Source organism: Dermochelys coriacea, chromosome 5 (assembly GCF_009764565.3).
Source record: "Dermochelys coriacea isolate rDerCor1 chromosome 5, rDerCor1.pri.v4, whole genome shotgun sequence".
Taxonomy (NCBI): Eukaryota; Metazoa; Chordata; order Testudines; family Dermochelyidae; genus Dermochelys; species Dermochelys coriacea.
In genome coordinates this window covers 27,670,697-27,692,090 of record NC_050072.1, presented here as the reverse complement: position 1 = coordinate 27,692,090, position 21,394 = coordinate 27,670,697, and the positions used below count along the sequence as shown (strand labels likewise).

Genomic DNA, 21,394 nt, shown 5'->3' with positions numbered 1-21,394 from the left:
GACCCTAGAGAGAGAAGGGCTACGTGGAGGGTTGCAGTGAGTCTCTGAAGCTAGCATAAACCACCTGGAAGCATGGGACTCATGGGGACAAGGTTGGAGCTCTGCTACACTACCCACAGTGCACCACTCGGAATGTCGACACTTGCCATGGTACTGTGAACGCACACCGCCGTATTAATGTGCTTAGTGTGGACACATGCACTTGACTTTATTCAATCTGTTCCCAAAAATCGACTTCTGTAAAATTGGAGTACTTTCGTAGTGTAGACATGGCCTGAGGATCCACAGTGTTAAGAAAACAGCAAAGTAACTACAACACTGGGAAAAATTACCAAAAACAGTTCCCACCGTGACCAGTGGGAGCTGCAGCACAGACATGGCTCCCTCAGCCAGAGCTGATTTTACTACCTTTTAAATATGTTTTCTGCAAAGCAACTCACATTAAAATGGTGATACAAAACAATTCTGACCACAGAAACCTTGTTTACACTGATTCCCATCAGCTTTAACACTAATTCAGCTGAACTGGCGTTAGAGCCAGTGGAAGCGTTTTTGTAAACTTCCACCTGTGTTCTTGTCCGCCATATGTACATCCGCTTCTGATGTATTAAGTAACCTGGAGAACAAAATGAAACAACTCCAGGCTTGCTCTCCTTCAGAAAGTCCCTTGTGATCCTGTGAATTCACCCCTTTACAGTGTGTGGGTACTAAGGGTATTTCTACCCTGTGACAGCAGCTTGAGTAGACGTATTAGAGATTAAAGTTATCTTGCTAGCTTGGGTCCGAGGGCAGTGAAGCTGCTGCAGTACATGTTTCAGCGTGGGCTGTGTAAGCCCATCTGGGACTCTCCAGCCCACACTGAAGCATGCACTGCGGTGGCTTCACTAATCTGGTACCCGAGCTATTGAGATTAAATTTAGCTCAGATATATCTACATGAGCTGCAATCATGTCCTGTGATTGCAGTCTACACATATGCTAAGGCTGTGGTTGCCTCTTGCACAGAAGCTAAAGGGATGGCAGATGAACAGCACCCTCCCTCCCCTGGGACCAGCTACAATCTGACCAGAGACTTTACTGTAGTGATGGGTGATTACTGGAAAGAATTGAGTTTTAAAATAATATTTTGAGAATCAGTCCATTTCTGATGTCACTAGCACTCAAATCCATATAATAAAAATACCCATAGCTGTACTAAATTAAAATATATGAGGCCTGATCACAGTGTCATTGAAATCAATGGAAACAACTCAAATTGATTTCAGTGTGAACTGCAAAAGGTCCATCATTTGTGACAAAAATAAACAATGGCAGACTTTTATTTATTTGATTTCTACAGACTGAAGTAGGTTAAATAAAGAATACTGTGGGATGTAGATGGCATGACAAACCAACAAAGGTCAGGAAGTCTTAAATTAAAAAAATGTGGCATCTTTTCATCTTTTTGAAGCTTGGTCCAACTACCACTGCTCAGCAGCATTGAGTAAGAAAGCAGGACTCTCCCAACCACAACCAGAGAAGGGTGACTGTGTCAGGACCACAACAGAACAGTGGCCGAAGACACGCCTGTGCTGCCATTTTTATTACATCTGAAGCATTCAGAAAATGACGATAAGCACTATACAGCTTCTCCGTTCAGCACATGCATTGATGGGCCTGTGGGGTAACTAATGAAAACAACAAAAGATGAAATTGAAGCATTGTGTGGGGAACTGAGCAGGAATGAAGAGGATGAAATTTACCCCTCCTCTCTCAATCTTGTGCAGTCCCTCTGTTTCTGGCTATTCCAGTTCACACTCTGGAATACCAGCTGCTGCCCTTCTGTGTCCTGCTTCAAAGGATATACACAAGAGAAGATAACATAGTTCATTCCCTGAGAGCCCCCAGCATGCAGGGTCCTGCATGGGTGCTCTACGCTACCACTGCAGGATTTAAGTGATGCAGAGGGTCTTGCATGTGCTCTCTGTACATGGGTGAATTTTACTCAAGAAGAATAACTCAAGCTACATCTACACCACACACCACTGGCAATGGTATTTAGTGTACGTGTAGGTACATGCCGCAGTGAAAAGCCGGCTGTGCCCACACCTTCACATATTAGTGAAAGGCTCTTGCAGAAGTCTCTTCTACACTGCAGGAGTCTTTCCAGCAGCAGGGAGCAGCTGAAGTCTTTTCCTAGGGGAAAAAAGGGCTCCTGCAGTGGAGAACTGCCAAAGTCTTTCCCTTCAATGGGGAAGGGCTCCAGCAGCAAGAAGCTGGCAGCCTTTCCTTGCTGCCTCCCCCATACCAGAGCCTTTCCCCACTGAGCAAGTCTTTTCCTGTAGAAGGAAGGCAGCCAGATACTACACTGCTCAAAATAGTGGTGTAGACAGGCAGGCACGGCTTAGCGAGTAGAGAGCATGTTCTGCTATTTATATCCTCACCATAGGGATATGTGCTCACATGCCACCAAAAGACCTGTGCAGTGTAGACGGACCCTAATTGGAATTAATTTAGAGGTAATAGTCATCCAACTCTATCTGAATTCCAAAAAGTCTCAACAACGGTAATATTTTCTTGTAGTATATGTTATGCAGAGAATATCTGTCTCAGGTACAAGTAAGCTGAGCACTTGGGCAGTGCAGTTCTCTCTTCCTCCTCACTGAAGCTTCTCTTAACCTCAGCTCCTACAAAGGTTTTCATTCTTTCCTCTACCCAATCTCATATACTAGCTCTTTCTTTTGCCAGCAGCGATGAGTTTTCCCAATCATTCTCCAAGTTTCTTTTTTCATTATCACTGGAGCAGCTTTGCCCTCTAGCTCAAAGTCGCAAATGGTTAAATGTTATAATCTATGGGTGTCATGTCACATCCACTGAGACGCATATGGAGAGAGAGCTTCAGTTCTTGACATTGCAATTCATGATGTCATAGTGTTGCTACCATGACACTATGTTTAAGTTGGAGACTGTAGCAACCTGCATGGAGCTTGGAGGGAAGAGCATGGGTTGTAGGAGGAAAAAGTTTGGAGAAAGCACCACAAATTCAGCCTGTGTGCACATGGCTAAAATGCTGCACTTGCAGCACCTATACAATTTTCTTAATAAAGAGTTTATTTTTATAAACATGGAGTCCTCTCCTGTTATTACCCAGCATGTGGTACATGAAACCAGAGACAGAATTTCTATTCCAAGAACCAAATTTTAGCCACTGATCTCTGCAGAGAGCTCCCTCTAAAGTCAAATAAGTTTCGGTCCTAAACCCCTGTTTTCAATCATTATAGTATTTTGGTTTTGTTTGTGTGTTTTTTTCTTCTAAAGTGACCTTTTAGATTAAAATTTCTTATGCTTGGCCTAAGCCGAGAAATGAATTCTGGAGAAATTCTCAAAAATTCTTCTCCTCTTCCTCTCCCACCCTGCCACATGATCAAATAACTCTTTAAAAGGTTTTAAAATATAATAATAAGTAGGGTTACTGTATGTCCAGGTTTTCCCAGATATTTCCTCTTTTTTGATGCTCCATTTTCTGTCCAAGCAGATTTTACAAATAAGAGGCAATGTCCAATGCAGAGCAGACATTGCAGCTCAGAAAGATCTGTCCCTGAACCCCAAATTGGTCCATCCCCAGATGATCGGTCCCTTCCCTGTAGCCACAGCTGCCAGATCCAGCCCACTCAGGCCCTGGCTCCCAGCCTTGGGGAGGGGTCCTGCGGGGAGGCATTGACAGAATGGCTGGTGCCACGTCCTGAGCTTTCGCAGCTACTCTGCCTCCATGACACAGAGCGACACTGCCTCCCACCTTGAGAGTGAGGCTTCAGGTACCCCCTCCAACAGCCTCCAGGTACCCCATCCAGCACCCCCCATATGCTCCCTCTAAGTACACAAACATCCCACCCATACCCCCCAAATAGCCCCTCCAGCTCCCCCTGTCCCAGCAGCGTTCTCTTTTTGGGAACCTGAAATCATAGAATCATAGAATATCAGGGTTGGAAGGGACCTCAGGAGGTCATCTAGTCCAACCCCCTGCTCAAAGCAGGACCAACACTAACTAAATCATCCCAGCCAGGGCTTTGTCAAGCCTGACCTTAAAAACTTCTAAGGAAGGAGATTCCACCACCTCCCTAGGTAACCTATTCCAGTGCTTCACCATCCTCCAAGTGAAAAAGTTTTTTCTAATATCCAACCTAAACCTCCCCCACTGCAACTTGAGACCATTACTCCTTGTTCTAGCATCTGGTACCACTGAGAACAGTCTAGATCCATCCTCTTTGGAACCCCCTTTCAGATAGTTGAAAGCAGCTATCAAATCCCCCCCCTCATTCTTCTCTTCTGCAGACCAAATAATCCCAGTTCCCTCAGCCTCTCCTCATAAGTCATGTGCTCCAGCCCCCTAATCATTTTTGTTGTCCTCTGCTGGACTCTTTCCAATTTTTCCATATCCTTCTTGTAGTGTGGGGCCCAAAACTGGACACAGTCTTCCAGATGAGACCTCATCAATGCCAAATAGAGGGGAATGATCACGTCCCTCAATCTGCTGGCAATGCTCCTACTTATACAGCCCAAAATGCCGTTAGCCTTCTTGGCAACAAGGGCACACTGTTGACTCATATCCAGCATCTCGTCCACCATAACTCCTAGGTCCTTTTCTGCAGAACTGCTGCCTAGCCGCTCGGTCCCTAGTCTGTAGCAGTGCATAGGATTCTTCCTTCCTAAGTGCAGGACTCTGCACTTGTCCTTGTAGAACCTCATCAGATTTCTTTTGCCCCAATCCTCTAATTTGTCTAGGACCCTCTGTATCCTATCCCTACCCTCCAGCGTATCTACCTCTCCTCCCAGTTTAGTGTCATCTGCAAACTTGCTGAGGGTGCAATCCACACCATCCTCCAGATCATTTATGAAGATATTGAACAAAACCAGTCCCAGGACTGACCCTTGGGGCACTCCGCTTGATACCGGCTGCCAACTAGACATGGAGCCATTGATCACTACCCTTTGAGCCCGATGATCAAGCCAGCTTTCTATTCACCTTGTAGTCAATTCATCCAGCCCATAATTCTTTAACTTGATGGCAAGAATACTGTGGGAAATGGTATCAAAAGCTTTTCTAAAATCAAGGAATAACACATCCACTGTTTTCCCCTCATCCACAGAGCCAGTTATCTCATCATAGAAGGCAATTAGGTTAATCAGGCATGACTTGCCCTTGGTGAATCCATGCTGACTGTTCCTGATCACTTTCCTCTTGTCTAAGTGCTTCAAAATTGATTAGTTGAGGACCTGCTTCATGATTTTTCCAGGGACTGAGGTGAGGCTGATTGACCTGTAGTTCCCCGGATCCTCCTTCTTCCCTTTTTTAAAGATGGGCACTACAGTAGCCTTTTTCCAGTCATCCAGGACTTCTCCTGATTGCCATGAGTTTTCAAAGATAATGGCCAATGGCTCTGCAATCACATCCGCCAACTCCTTTAGCACCCTCGGATGCAGTGCATCCGGCCCCATGGACTTGTGCTCGTCCAGCTTTTCTAAATAGTCCTGAACCACTTCTTTCTCCACAGAGGGCTGGTCACCTCCTCCCCATGTTATGCTGCCCAATGCAGTAGTCTGGGAGCTGATCTTGTTCATGAAGACAGAGGCGAAAAAAGCATTGAGTACATTAGCTTTTTCCACATCCTCTGTCACTAGGTTGCCTCCCCCATTAAGTAAGGGGCCCACACTTTCCCTGACCTTCTTCTTGTTGCTAACGTACCTGTAGAAACTCTTCTTGTTAACTTCTTAACATTCCCTTGCTACCTGCAACTCCAAGTGTGATTTGGCCTTCCTGATTTCACTCCTGCATGCCTGAGCAATATTTTTATACTCCTCCCTTGTCATTTGTCCAAGCTTCCACTTCTTGTAAGCTTCTCTTTTGTGTTTAAGATCAGCAAGGATTTCACTGTTAAGCCAAGCTGTTCACCTGTCATATTTACTATTCTTTCTACACATCGGGATGGTTTGTGCCTGCAACCTCAATCAGGATTCTTTAAAATACCACCAACTATCCTGGACTCCTTTCCCCTTCATGTTATTCTCCCAGGGGATCCTGCCTATCAGTTCCCTGAGGAAGTCAAGCGCTCAGATGGTGGAGCAAACAAGGTGCCTTCTTCCTGGGTGGGAGGTGAACTCACACAGATGCACCTCTGAACCCTGGGTCCTCACTGACCAAGGACAACCACTATGAGTGGGATGTAGTGAGGGAGCAGAAAGGGGCACAGAAAAGAAACTTTTGGTTGTAGAACCCAAGAACATGAGGCAGAAGGCCCTGCCCCACGCACTCTGGGGTGGGTGTCCTGCTGACAGTTTTATGATTATGAATCCTGCTTGTGGCATTTTCCCTAGTTAAATGTTGGGTGACTTCCCTCCTTTCATTAAAAGTTTATTTTCTACACTCAGATGCTGTGCTTATGAGAAGGGAAATATTGCCTTTCAGAGGTGTCTGGGGTAGTGTGTAATTTCCCCAGGTTACTAGGTGGGGACTCAAGCCAGTTCTGTGCTGTGTTTTTGAAAAGGAACCCCTAGATATTGCACCTAGTCCTGGCTGCTGCCGGCACCACCTGGCAGAAGGGTTACACTTGGACTAATGCCATTGACATGTCAGAAGAAACGAAGTGTCTTCGGTATTTGAAAACAGCATGCTGAACATTTACAGCGTGTTCATTTCCACTAATTTTAGAAAGACATCAAACTGCGATGTTCTAAACGTTCACAGATGTGAATTTGATTGCATGATCATTCTCACAGGTGCCAGTAATTTTAAATGACTCTGAAAATCAAGAGAGGCATGAGGGCTAATTTGGACCTGGAATTTTTTCAGATCTGAGAATCTTTCTGGGTATGATATACCAGTCTCCAGATCCACTAAGAGCTTGGACATTGTTAGTCAGATTGAGCGTGGCTCAATCTTTTTTTCATAAGAATAACCACCTTCACTTTTCATAGTCACCTGAACAGTGATTTATGAGTTATATTAAGTGTAGAGCAAACTCAAATAATGATAAAACAGACATATAATTGCATCATGAACCAAAAGAGATTATCTTTTTGTCCTAAGGTTTTGTAAGGCACTTATCACCACAATATCTGAGAGTTACAGAAAGTTGAGAGTAGCTGGGTGCTTGAACAAGCAAGTCTGTTCTGTTTTTAATATGGTTGATTTTATCTAGGTTGGAAAGCTAGACAGGGTGGCTTCTGATAACATTTGGATGAGCAATCTCCTAGGAAGAAAGGAGTGTTTGCTATACCTGTATCTTTTGAATATCACACTACACAGACAACAGAAAAAAAAGTTTCTCCTTTGACCTGATAAGTCGCTATACTGCTTTTGGGTATAGAGCTCCTGGATCAGTATCTTACTGGAACAGATTCCTCACAAGGAAGGATAATCCTTCATTCAGGACCTAGGACCTGCAAACTTTTATTCACACGTTTTATTCCTTACTCATGGATATATTGCATTGAACTCACTGGCACTTTCACATGTGTCATGATGGGGACACTCACTGTATATATTCTACACAATACACATCAGGCTTGGTGATTTTATGAATTACTAAAGAGTGCATCATTAACTGTTTTTGTTCTAGTTATGATCGAAATGGCACTTTTATTCTAAGCCCTTATTTTCAGTGGCTTATACCTTTCTGAAGCAATTACTTTTGGGAATAAAGTTTCCCATGCATTTCATCCCAGAGGTAAATGTTTTTTGTAAAGTTCAAAGAAATAATATTCAGCTTTTTTCATTAGTTTGGTCAGTCAAACAAGCACAAGTGGGTTTTTTTTTTAAATGAGCAACTAACTAAATATGTTTTTCCCTTTTATTTTGTGTAATATATTATATTCCTTACAAAAAAAATTAAAGGAAAAAATGGTACTCGATGGGCCCAATCCTGGACACTTATTCAGATGAGTATTTTTTATTTTTTTTACTTCAATGGGCTTGCTTACTGGAATCAGGACTGCTCATGTGAATAAGTTTCCCAGATGGATTTTTTTTCCAAACAAATCAGGGAATTTGGAATTAAGGTCACACAAACATAACTCTGCCCCTCTTATGTCCACTCTTTTCATTAGATGATCACACAACACTGGTTGATGTTTACATACTTTTTGGCAAATGCTTCAGCTCAGCATAATTACATTGACTCACGTATTCTTTAATGCTTAAAATAACTTTTTCTATAACATTAGCTGAATATATATATATACACACACACACACACACACACACACACACACCAAATGAAGGGCCCATTCCTGCAAAGACTTACTCATGTAAGTAACTTTAGTTACATGAGTAACCCTTTTGATTTTAAATGGAGCTCATATGAGTAAATTTATGAGTGGTCTTTTCACATTAGTATTTCCATTACTCAATGATAGAAATAATGTGAAAAGGCCAAATCAGTCTTGCCTTGGGGTCCAATCCTGCAAACAACTACACAAGCAATTTTACTCACTTGAATAGTCCTATTAAAAATCAAAGGGGCTGCTCACATGTATAAGGTTCCTTACAGGTGTAACTAAGATTGAGTCCTAAAGCAAGATTGATCCAGGAAATAATTCTTCTGAGCTCCCCTAGTATTTTATCTCAGGGGTTGTCTACACTTGAAATGCTATAGTAGCACTGCTGTAAGTGCAGAGCATTTCTCGGGGAAGCCTTGGAGGACAAGGAGACCTTCAAGCATTATTATTGTCTGTATTATGGTACTGCCTACAAGCCCTAACTGAGATCAGGGTCGTCTTGTGCTAGGCACTGCAGAAGCATATACTAAGAAACAGGCTGTCCTATGAACAGTTTATAATCTAATGAGGCAAGACAGAAAAAGGGTGGAGTAAGAAAGTATCACTATCCTCATTTTTCAGATGGGAAACAAAGGTACAGAGAAATTAAGTGATTTCCCTCAGGTCACAGAGGAAGTCTGTGGCAGGATCAGGAAGTTAACAAATATTTCCCAAGACCCATGCTAATGCCTTCATTCCAAGACTATTCTTCCTCTTCAGAGCACTATTGGGAGCCAGACTATTCTGTTCACATTAAGCTAACTTAAAATTCCAGGGAGCTGAAGGGAGTCCCCACACCAATTCTTTTTTGGAAATGTCTTCAAAAATCCTGTACGTCTTGGACAGACTCCCAAATCCTGAGAGTCTAGGGGAGAGTCCTCTGAAAAACCGTGTATGTGGAACCTTTGTAGAGCATTTGGGTGGGAGAAGGGGAGATCAACTGGCAGCTTCCCCCCCCCGCTTTCTTTTTTTAAAAAGAAGAACGTTGTGATTGCTGGATGGGTGGGTTAGGGTTATTCACTTCTGTGGGCAGTGGGTGGGCTCTGTCTTCCCTAGCTGGAGCTGCTTCTGTGGAACAGTGGGCTGGGGCTGCTCCAGATTAGGGCTGGGCCTGCTCCGGCCCAGGGCTCCTCTAGCGGCAAGAGCGTGGGACGTACAGGTAGCTCAGGGTTCCTGCTGGCCTGGGGCTTCTCAGGCTATAATGTTGTCCAGTGGAGTCTAAACTGCTTTCTGTTTTTTTTTTTAAATAATTTCCTTTCCAAAGAAAACAACATTATCTACACAGCTAGAGACAAATTTTCAAAATGTTTCAGATCCTATTTAGACATCTAAAAAGCCAGATTTTCAAAAGTGCTTACCATCTAGAAGTTTCTGTTGTAGTCATATTTTCTAAAGAACTCAGCCCACACTCAGGTCTTTGTAAAATCTGGCCACTTATTTTAGTGCCTACCTGGAAGCTAGCTTCTGAAAATCTGGCCCTGATGGTGAAAAACTTTTGAAAATCTGTTCCATAGGAGCTATGGAGCTGCATCTCTTGTCATTCATAGCAGTGAAGCCAATGGAATACACCAATGAAAAATTAGTGTTAGTCAGGAGATTCAAGTCCAATATTTGTATTTATTTGTAGTCAAAATTGAAAATTGATCCCAAAGCATCAGAAATGAATACAAATCTTATCTTCTGTGTTCTGTCCTACTCTATAGCCTTATAAAGTACAGGCTTTTGATTTCTATTTTATATTGTGGTATACAAAAAGGTAACTACACAGTATATTGTTATTCATATTAATGCCACAAACATCAACCTAAGGGGTCTGTTCTTCCCTCCATGCAACTAGATTACAATTAAGATCCATTATATTATTTTTACTATACCATGGAGTAAGGCATGATTAAGCTATTTTAGCAACCAGTCCACTGAAAGTGGGGATAAAAGTAGAACACAGAGCAAAAACCTATGGTCATGAATAAAGCAAAAGCAAGAAAACAGTTTGAATGTTAAACACTAGCGACAGCTTTAGGGAGGTGTATGCCGTGTTGTTGTAGCCGCTTTGGTCTTTAGAGAGACATTTGAAAGAACATAAAATTGCAAGACTTTTGGGAACTCCAGGCTATTCAGTTTATTGTCACACGCGGGCTCTTGCTTCATTTTAACCTATTTTAAAATGTGCCTGATGTTCCATTTCCTCTTGCATAATAAATATATAATGTTACTGTAAACAAATGTGCAAAGAGGTTTTGCACTCATCAGGATGTTTTGAATTTGACCACAAGGGTTTTCATTCCTGAAGTTTCATTTAGTAAGCTGTAGTTGTAGCATTTTTATTGTTTATTTTATTTTTAACTTCACAAACAGATTTCTCTCTGTCACTTTCTGGGGATTACAAAATTGATCTTTGTCAATGAGACTCTGAATGAAAACTTTGAAAAACTGAGGAGAGTTTGACTACCTTTATTCTTTTGACCTTCAAGACCTCTCAGTCAGATCTCATTATTGAAGATGAACTGGTTTTATCACTTCTCTCACAATGTGACCTTTTTGGTTGTATCTCAGATACAATTCTTGTACAAGTCCCATTTTCTATTGGCATTAAAAGGGCAAAGAAAAAAACCTTTTTACTATCTTATCTCTTCCTCACTCACTACTTTTTGATATAAGAGTAAATGATAGTTGTCTTTCATTCTTAACCTTCCAACATATGATAAACAGCAGGACTGAAGCAGAACTGCATGTTACCTAGAACTATACCTGTTCTCAGTGGATTGAAAATGGCATTTCACAGCATGGACTCAGTCTAAGGCTTCTTGGAAACGTACAGTTCCAATAGTCTTTGGCAGCATGTAGGTAGGATTTAAATTACATACTTCTGCAGAGGAACTCCCCAGGGGATTTCCTTCTCTAAGGAAAGCTTATGCTCTAATAAATTTGTTAGTCTCTAAGGTGCCACAAGTACTCCTTTTCTTCTTGTGGCAAAGTGGGTTTTCAAATGCCTGCACAGGTTTTGTAAAATTGTTGCCACAAATAAGTGGCATCTGTTTGTATAATGGAGAAGCAAGAAAACAAGTCATTTTGGACATGAAAAAGGATCACTTTAATGTAGAAAAAATGAAATTGTATTAACATAATATAAGCAACCAGTAAAAGTGTTGTGTATACAATATTAGTGTATTATTGCAGAGAAATTTTAAGTTTTTCTTTTTCCATGATTAAAGCTACTTTAGTTGAACACCTATCAATACACTTCCATTAGGTCAGTTGTTCTCTTGTGTGTTAACCTAAGATTGAGGGACACAAAGAGACTACCACTAAGTGATAGCTACATTTGCATACGTAAACTTTAGAAGTGACAATGTTAATGCACATTTAATTTTTTGAATGCAACCACTGTCCATCTAATTTACTTCAATGCTTAGTGGCAGCTATTGTGCTAACCAAGGATCATAGGACTAGATCCCTAAGAGGTAAGGTCAGACCAGTAAAATTAGCCATCTGTCAAATAAAGACCTTAAGCTCGGGTTGTATTTATGTATTATGTTTTCAACTATACTGGCATTTCTCACAACAGTGAGTGACAAAGATGTGATTAATTTTAAATTAACTGTGAAAACTAAAAAGAAAACTGTGGAATATATATAAAAACTAAGGATCCAATCCTACAAATATTGTATACTGCCAAGGAAAATATATAGAGTTTGTCAAATTTTCAATTAATCTGATTCACTAGACCAACAATCCCGATCCAAACAAAGTCAATGGGAAAACTTACACTAACTTTAGAGGGACCAGGATATGGCTCAGTGTTTTGGAACTCCTTGTCTCAGCCAGCAGTATTTCCTATAATCACTACTATCTTATAAATTATGCAAATACCATTAGCAAATTGGCAAACCTAGTGATTTTACCATTTCTTGTGCCTCATCTTTGTATTTTACATTTCTATTGAGTGCAACAGGGAACTGAAAACAATGTGATTTGCATGGGGTATAAATATTTGGTCAGTATCTAGCCCTCTAACTTTTAAATACCAAGGACCATATACTGCCCTTGATCCACATGCAAAAAAACCCATTGACGTCAGTGGGAGCTCAACTGCAGATCAAAGGTAGCATATGGCCTTTAGGGGACGAATGGAGTCTTTGCTCTAACTTAACATGCTCCATGTCATGGTCCAATGAACTGTACAAAAATATGCTTTACAAAAATGTTGCAATTACATATTGATGCAATGACTGTCTGCCTCCTCCTGTCCATTTTCTTTCACTGATGTGCCAGTCCTCTGGCATTGCATAATCCACTGCCCTGGGAGTAATTCTGCTCTCAGAAATACTCTGGCCAATCCTGCAGTCACTATCCAGGTAAGCCTCCCACTGACTGGGAGCCTCACCTGGGTGTTACCTGTGTTCACTGCAATGCCACAAATTATGGGCCAGATCCTCCTCTGAATGGAGATCAGTAGAATTTTGTCAGTAATTTCACTGGCAGCAGGACTTGGTTCTTGAACTGGAACCTCAGTGAATCAGCCAGGAGAAGTAGGCTGTATTAGAAGGAAAGAGAGAGAATGGGGCAGATTCTGATCTTATAACTCCACTGATTTCAGTGGAGTTTCCTCTAATGTGCATTCATGCATATGAGATCAGAATAGGGTGACCAGATAGCAAGTGTGGAAAAATTGGGACAAAGGGTGGGGGGTAATAAGCATCTAAATTAGACAAAACCCCAAGTATTAAGACTGTACCTATAAAATCAGAACATCTGGTCACCCTAGATCAGAATGAGGCCCTTTGTCTTCTTTGCAGACATAAATCCCTAGCCAATCAGCAAAGATCAGAAAATACAACATTGGGGAAAGTACATATTGGTAAAATATATGTTGAAAGAATTTGGACAGTGTATTGGGGGGCTAAATAGGAAATATTGCACTTAGTATTTCAGTCACAACTACAATTTACAAAAGAGGACACATTTAAAATTTAAAAATAAGAAGGGCTATCATGTTTAAACTTATGCAAAGAGGCATTTGATAGTTCTAGTAGCCTACCTGGATAATGCATAGAGAGCTGAAGACTTTTCGCACAATAGGAGACAATGGAATACTATATTTGCATGCACTTGTGCTATGGTCAAAACGAATGAAATGAAACAATGTGTATCCCAAGAATACTGTATGTTAAGCTGATACCCCTCCACTTCAAGACAAGGAGCAGTCAGACAATAATCGAAAGCAGAGTGTGAAGCAGGTCCATCTTTACTGAGACACAAGTTCATTTTCAAATGGACACATCATGAAACAATAATGTTAAGCAGCCATACGAGAAGGACAAACTCCTACTGACTTCAGTGGGAACACGACTGGGACCATTATTTTGTTTTCATGCTAACAGATTTTTCCATCTGTTAGTGTCTCCCTCCTTATAGAAACATTATTTCTGAAGGCACTTTGAGAGTCAGAATGTAAACTCTGAAATAAAGTGGTATCTTTTCCACTGTACAAACAGATCATTAATCCCAAAACAGACATCTACTATTCCAAATAAATATTTTAAAAACAATTTTAAATCCTTACAGTAGACTTACAAAGAAAAGATGCAGCCGGTTAAGAGCAGTTTTATCTTCAATACTGCTTTCCTTGCCCTCGCTTTTTGCTTTAATATTTAACATCTCAGATATGAAAGAAAAAAAATTTAGAAAAAAAAATCGTTGTACTTATGTTCCCTTTTTATAGAGGCACCGCTCTTTAGAAAGATTTATTGAGACCAGATAGAAACTTCAAGTTAAATACATCTTAATTAGCTCTTTTAAAAAAAGCTAAAAAATGCTGCTAAAAGACGCAAAAAAGAAAAGGAGTACTTGTGGCACCTTAGAGACTTAACAAATTTATTAGAGCATAAGCTTTCGTGAGCTACAGCTCACTTCATCGGATGCATTTGGTGGAAAAAGACGGGATCACACACAGTTAAAGAAATCCATGGTTTTATTTGAAAGCCAGACAGATCAAACAGGAAGAGATGCTGCAAATGACCAAAACATATGCGCCAAAAATCTAAGAACATCAGGAGTAGCTAAACAGAGGAGAAAAAAAACCACCCTTCTGATTTTTTAACATCACGAAATGGAGAGCCGTTTGACAATACGGATCAAATAATAGACGTTTAAAGACAAGGAGGGGCTCTAGTCTTCCTTTGGAGGGTTTTCTCCCCCGGTGCCCAGTAATTGAGATCACATGGAAACTGTCTCAACTCACACGGTTCTTTGTAGCCAAAAAGAAATGAAATACAAACAGTGGATTCTAAAGCTCTCAGATTTCCCATCAGGGGAGATGTGCGATATGGATGTAACCCTGTCTGTGCCGGGGGACTGCACAGCTTTGCGTTCCCACTTACCTACCCACCCACTCTCCAGACACAGACATGTCTTGAAAGAGGGCTTCCCCCCGGGATAGTCTCCGAGCTGAAACCTTCCTACTCGCCCCTGACAAGGGGGAGTTTCTTACCTTGCCTTCTGGGGATGTTTCTCCTGGAAGCTGCTGTGCGCCCAATGCAAGAGGCCAGCAAGAGCAGAGCGAAGCAGCGGCAGCAGCGGGCTGGGCTCTGTAAATCCATCGGAGCCAGCCTTCAGCCCACCCCAAAAGAGAGAAGTTTGGGGAAGTTGGGCGTGCGGCGGCGGGGGGGGGGGGGGGCAGCTGACCGCGAGGCGGCCGGGGAGGGTGCGAACTGCTCTCCGCAGCCGCTCGGCTGAGGCCCGGGGAGGGGGCAGCAGCCGCCGTCCGGAGTCGGCAGCAACCAGACAGCGAGTGGGGCTGGCGGCGAGCAGCGGGGCTTGTCACACGCGCAGGAGGGAGGAGGCTGGGACCGGCCCTTTGAGGGGATTACAGCCCCCTGGAGCGCAGGCGGGCAGGGAAGGGACTAACGCGGGGGGCAGGACACCTCCCCTGAGCGCGCACCCGCGCAAGGGACCGGGCGGACGCACAGACGCCCCCGCTGCGGCTCGCGCAGCCCGCGCAAGGGACCGGGCACAGCCCCCACTCAGGCGGGCGCAGCCCGCGCCTGCTCTCACTGCTCTGCAGCGCTTCAGGACCCGTGCAGGGCACCCCCCAGCTCAGTAGGCAGCTCCTTCCCCGCCTCCTGCAGAGACCCCGTCCCCTTCTCTCCTCGGGGCAGCCAAACAAACCCCTCCCTCCGGAGAGCCCTGGGACCCAGGCAATGCCCTGCCTGTCTGTGGCGCCCCCCCTTCCGCAGGCTGCCATAGCCCCCTAGGAGCACCCTGCCCCTACCCCGCTGGGGAGGCCCCTCACTCTTTCCAGCCCATCCTCCCGCCTGTCCTGCCACCAGCAGCCTTTTCCTCCCCCCTTCCGCGGGCCTCCCCAGCCACTGGCCTCTGCCGAGCTCCCTCTCCTCGACCCGTCTCTACATTACCCTGCTGGGCAGCCTACCCGGGTTTGGGGGGTTTAGTGCCTTCCCCTCTGCAAGAACCCCCCGTCCCTCTATCCCCCCGCCCAACAGGTACCAATGTCTTTGGCACTAGAGGTTAATGGGCTGCCTTCTTTCTTCTCCTGGCTTTGGGAGAGTAAGTGGCTGCGGTGGCAGCCCCATCCTGGGGCAGGGCCAGGAGGAGGATTCGGGGGGATGGTGGTTGCAGAGTTAAGAAGATCAATGAGATTTAATCCCCCCCAGATGGATTCTGAGCCCACTCCAACCACTCAGACTAATATAGAAACTCTCATGGGGATTAGAGGCCAGCAGGAGGAGGTGTCCTGGGACGAAAGGAGGAGAATAGGGAAAAGGAGCCGAAACCACCCTATCATAGCAACATAGGAATTGCCCTACTGGATCAGACCCACGGTCCATTTTGGCCAGTGTCCTGTCTCGGACACTGGCCAGACCCAGACCCTTCAGAGGAAGGTGCAAGAAAGCTTATATTAGATAGCTGTGGGATAATTTGCCCCAAAACCCCCAGATTAAGTCTCATCCTAATCTCTGATAGAATCTTAAACCCTGCTTGAAGCCTGAAGTTTCATATGTCTTCCAAAATTGTTATTAATTATGACTGGATATTTTTATGCATATAACATTATCCACTCCTTTGTTGAATCTGGTTAAATTATTGACCCCAATGACATGCTGGGGCAATGAATTCCACAATCTAATTACACATTATGGGGGATTGGGGGGGGGGGGGGGAGAATCTCTGGGAAAAGAGAAACAAGGAGAGAAGGAGCTGTGGTACTATGAGTAGTACAAGGAGGTAGGGAGAGGGAGCCTGTGCCATTTGAGGAGAGACAGGGACATTGATAGACTCGGACTTCTCCAAAGGAGAGGACAGGAAGATGGAGCTGAAGTCCCTTTGAAGAGAGGTTGGAGAAGGAAATTTTGAGCATCCTGATGAGAGGAAGCCCATGTGTTTAAGTACCATAGGCTCACTCATTCATATTAAAATGTTTTCCATTTCTAACACCTGCTTTGATCATAAATAATTTAGGAAGCAGTTTGCCATGAAGTGATTTGTTTTTAATTTCAACTAACAGGATATCTAGTTGAAAAAACTGTCTGGTTAAATTGGGGCAGCCTTATTCTCTGGGCAGCTAAGTGAGCAGACTGTGAAAGAACAGCTGCCTGGCCAATGGGCTTAGCTGGCTTTTCCACTGTGATTAATGGAGAAAAAAGATATGCCAGTGCCTTAGAAGACCCCAGTGAAGAAGTCCTGTGAGTTAGCAATATAAACATAGGTGAAGTCCAATTTAAATTATACCATCATGTATAATTGCTGTAAGATTAAGAGCAAAGGAAGATAGTAAGATGAATTCTTTAAATTATGGGTTTTTTAAAATGGGAGAACAGATAAAAAAGACAGAACAAAAGGTAAAGGAATCGGGGAGGAAGGAAAGGAAAGGAAGAGGCAGGGAAGCAAAAGAAGAGCTACATCTCAGTTTCCATCCACTAGGAATTAAATTAGTAGTTTCTAGAAAGTTAGACCAAATCTTTTCAAATTTATCCAAGGTCCCTCATCTCTAAAATGCTACCCACTCTTTAGTTGCCAGGTCACTGTGCCAAGGTCACTGCTAAGTCACTGTGCCAAGCTTCTATCCCGGGAGGCAATTTGCTATTCCAGTAATATGCATTCTTAATGCTTGGCATCACTGATGAAATCAGGATTTCTACATGTTTCTTGTTGTTCTTAGGATGACTGTACAAGACAGAGTTAAGAAGCTTAAATTAATTTATCTGTGTACTTTCATACTTTAGAAAAAAATTCCAATTTTGGATTCAGTTGAAGCCTTTCAAGGTTTTCAAAAAAGTCTTTGGGTGGGGGGAGTTATTTTAATCAAACCGCAACTTTTTTTTTAAGGGGACTTCTAAAATGGGGTATTACATCTGCTCAGCCTGAACTCTGTTGTAACGAAGTTTTGCCTGGGAGTTTCCTAATCTCTCTTTTCTTTTAATGCAATCCCCTCAGAGTCCCTGGTAGACCGTGCAAGGTGCGCACACACTCTCCTAGATCTTGCATGCTACACAGAGACATTACAGATCTTGCAAGTTGCATAGTTCAACTCCAGACTGTCCTATTCCTATTTGCAAAAAGAAAAGGAGTACTTGTGGCACCTTAGAGACTAACAAATTTATTTGAGCATAAGCTTTCGTGAGCTACAGCTCACTTCATTTGATGCATTCGGTGGAAAATACAGTGGGGAGATTTATATACACACACAGAGAACATGAAACAATGGGTTTTATCATACACACTGTAAGGAGAAAAAAGAAAAGGAGTACTTGTGGCACCTTAGAGACTAACAAATTTATTAGAGCATAAGCTTTCGTGAGCTACAGCTCACTTCATTTGATGCATTCGGTGGAAAATACAGTGGGGAGATTTATATACACACACAGAGAACATGAAACAATGGGTTTTATCATACACACTGTAAGGAGAAAAAAGAAAAGGAGTACTTGTGGCACCTTAGAGACTAACAAATTTATTAGAGCATAAGCTTTCGTGAGCTACAGCTCACTTCATCGGATGCATTCTGACGAAAGCTTATGCTCTAATAAATTTGTTAGTCTCTAAGGTGCCACAAGTACTCCTTTTCTTTTTGCGAATACAGACTAACACGGCTACTACTCTGAAAACTGTAAGGAGAGTGATCACTTAAGATGAGCTATTACCAGCAGGAAGGGGGGTGGGGGAGGAGGAAAACCTTTTATGGTGATAATCAAGGTGGGCCATTTCCAGCAGTTAACAAGAATGTCTTATTTGGCTCTCTTTTTTGACTCCGGGTCAGCCAATCATTTTCCCTGTGGCTCTCTCTTTTTCCAGCTCCTTCTAAACTTGACAGATCTGCCCTCATGTTATTCTCCCTGCTGTTTAGGCATTTTATAAAATCTGCATTGGAACTTGTAAAACAAAACAAACAAATAAAAAATCCTACTGAGATCACAACCCAAATGGTAAATTTCTGTGATGATTCCTCTTTCACTTTTACCTTAGAAATGGATCTTTTAGGTGAAGTTTCTCTTCGGACAGTCTTTCCTAATTTACTGCCCTGATGCTATTTGCCAGATCAGATATTGACTATGATCCTATGCTACTGACCTAATATGGAGAATTACATGGATCTGAGGATCTTCTCATTTATAGAATCATAGAATCATAGAATATCAGGGTTGGAAGGGACCCCAGAAGGTCATCTAGTCCAACCCCCTGCTCAAAGCAGGACCAAGTCCCAGTTAAATCATCCCAGCCAGGGCTTTGTCAAGCCTGACCTTAAAAACCTCTAAGGAAGGAGATTCTACCACCTCCCTAGGTAACGCATTCCAGTGTTTCACCACCCTCTTAGTGAAAAAGTTTTTCCTAATATCCAATCTAAACCTCCCCCATTGCAACTTGAGACCATTACTCCTCGTTCTGTCATCTGCTACCATTGAGAACAGTCTAGAGCCATCCTCTTTGAAACCCCCTTTCAGGTAGTTGAAAGCAGCTATCAAATCCCCCCTCATTCTTCTCTTCTGCAGACTAAACAATCCCAGCTCCCTCAGCCTCTCCTCATAAGTCATGTGCTCTAGACCCCTAATCATTTTCGTTGCCCTTCGTTGTACTCTTTCCAATTTATCCACATCCTTCCTGTAGTGTGGGGCCCAAAACTGGACACAGTACTCCAGATGAGGCCTCACCAGTGTCGAATAGAGGGGAACGATCACGTCCCTCGATCTGCTCGCTATGCCCCTACTTATACATCCCAAAATGCCATTGGCCTTCTTGGCAACCAGGGCACACTGCTGACTCATATCCAGCTTCTCGTCCACTGTCACCCCTAGGTCCTTTTCCGCAGAACTGCTGCCGAGCCATTCGGTCCCTAGTCTGTAGCGGTGCATTGGATTCTTCCATCCTAAGTGCAGGACCCTGCATTTATCCTTATTGAACCTCATTAGATTTCTTTTGGCCCAATCCTCCAATTTGTCTAGGTCCTTCTGTATCCTATCCCTCCCCTCCAGCGTATCTACCACTCCTCCCAGTTTAGTATCATCCGCAAATTTGCTGAGAGTGCAATCCACACCATCCTCCAGATCATTTATGAAGATATTGAACAAAACGGGCCCCAGGACCGACCCCTGGGGCACTCCACTTGACACCGGCTGCCAACTAGACATGGAGCCATTGATCACTACCCGTTGAGCCCGACAATAATTTACTTTAATGGGAGTTGGTATTGATGCACAGACTATTCAGAAGTTTATGGAAAGCAGAGGAACCAGTAAGATGCAAGATTTTAGGTATAAAACAAGCACATGTAACTTTCCATTAAAAATACCAGACAGTATTTTAATTTGTCATTTTACAGCAATATCAGACATAATAACTGAAATTTATGCCTAATTACAATTTCATTAGAAAATAATGTTTGATTATGAATGCATATGCTGATAACTATTACTGACCAAGAATTAAATGATCCCCTAATTGCTTACAAGAGCAAGTAATTACTTAATTATTTGGTAAGATAATTATCTACATTTATTATTGTTTTACTTTTTACTTACATGGTGTCACAGATAGAACCCTATGCGGATAAAAAATTTGTGTCCGCATCCAATCTGCAATCTGCAAAAATGATCTGCAGATATCTGCATCTGTGGATATAAAGCAGATATCCACGGATATGCAAGGCTCTAGTCCTAGTTGTGCCTGACACATTACAATACAGAGCTTACAATCTAATGTAAATGCCTTTCATTACAAAGGGTCCCAATGCAGTTTACAACAATATGCATACAGCATCACGCACATGCAGCCACATTCCCAATGAAAGGTGGCCTCTAACTGGATAACTGGCACACAACCTAATAATGCAAGGAGAGGAAAATTTAGTCTGAGGGACAATCTCATGGAGAAAGCGCCATGTGATCTTTATTTTCCATGCAGAGGAGATAGAACTTTGGTTTTTAAGGTATTGTGAAGGCTCACACAGAAAGCAGCATTTTACTCAGGAAAACTGCCATGAAAGGATGAAGGGTTGTGTTAATCCTACTAGGACTCTAACTTTTGACAGAATTTACATACTTCAAAAGTAGTGATCATGTTACTGAACTATCCCCCCTGGGCTTGTTTCAATTCTGTCACCATAAAAGATTTGAAGTCTGCGTGGGCTGGTTTTTTTTAACCCCTGGTAAAAGAAAGTCGTTTCTATTTTCACTAGATTATTTTGCCTTATGAGCAATCAATAGTGGACTCATGGCATCAGGAGAGGAAGGGTGTGTGAAAGTGTGAAATATAGCAATTGTTTACACTTGCACCTATGTTGTACCCAATACACAGACCCAGTTCTGCATTTGGGTCTCACCCTGTACCATTGGTCAATGGGAGTTTTGACATTGACTTCAGTGACACAGAAACTCCATGCATCTGAAGAAGTGGTTTTTTACCCATGAAAGCTTATGCCCAAATAAATCTGTTAGTCTTTAAAGTGCCACCGGACTCCTTGTTGTTTTTACAGAAACTTTTGTTTCTATGTTTTGGTTGGCTAATCATTGCACTGCCTATGCAGTATAATATATTGAATATACTTTAGCTCAATATCTACAAGACTATACATTGCCATCATCACTGGGCTACCA

At 42.7% G+C, this 21,394-nt stretch overlaps 1 protein-coding gene across 2 annotated transcripts in view; it reads right to left on the bottom strand.

Annotated features, from left to right (window-relative positions):
- The window catches only part of EGFLAM (EGF like, fibronectin type III and laminin G domains), a 126,340-nt gene extending 111,124 nt beyond the window's left edge, over positions 1-15,216 (bottom strand). The window contains exon 1 of one of the 2 annotated variants that reach the window (XM_038402550.2): positions 14,782-15,216. In XM_038402550.2, the coding sequence (XP_038258478.1) occupies positions 14,782-14,890 (109 nt within the window). In that variant the 5' untranslated portion in view covers positions 14,891-15,216. The remainder of the gene's footprint in view (positions 1-14,781) is intronic. The other variant, XM_038402551.2, reaches the window with a different exon arrangement.
- Between the last annotated feature and the right edge of the window lie 6,178 nt (positions 15,217-21,394).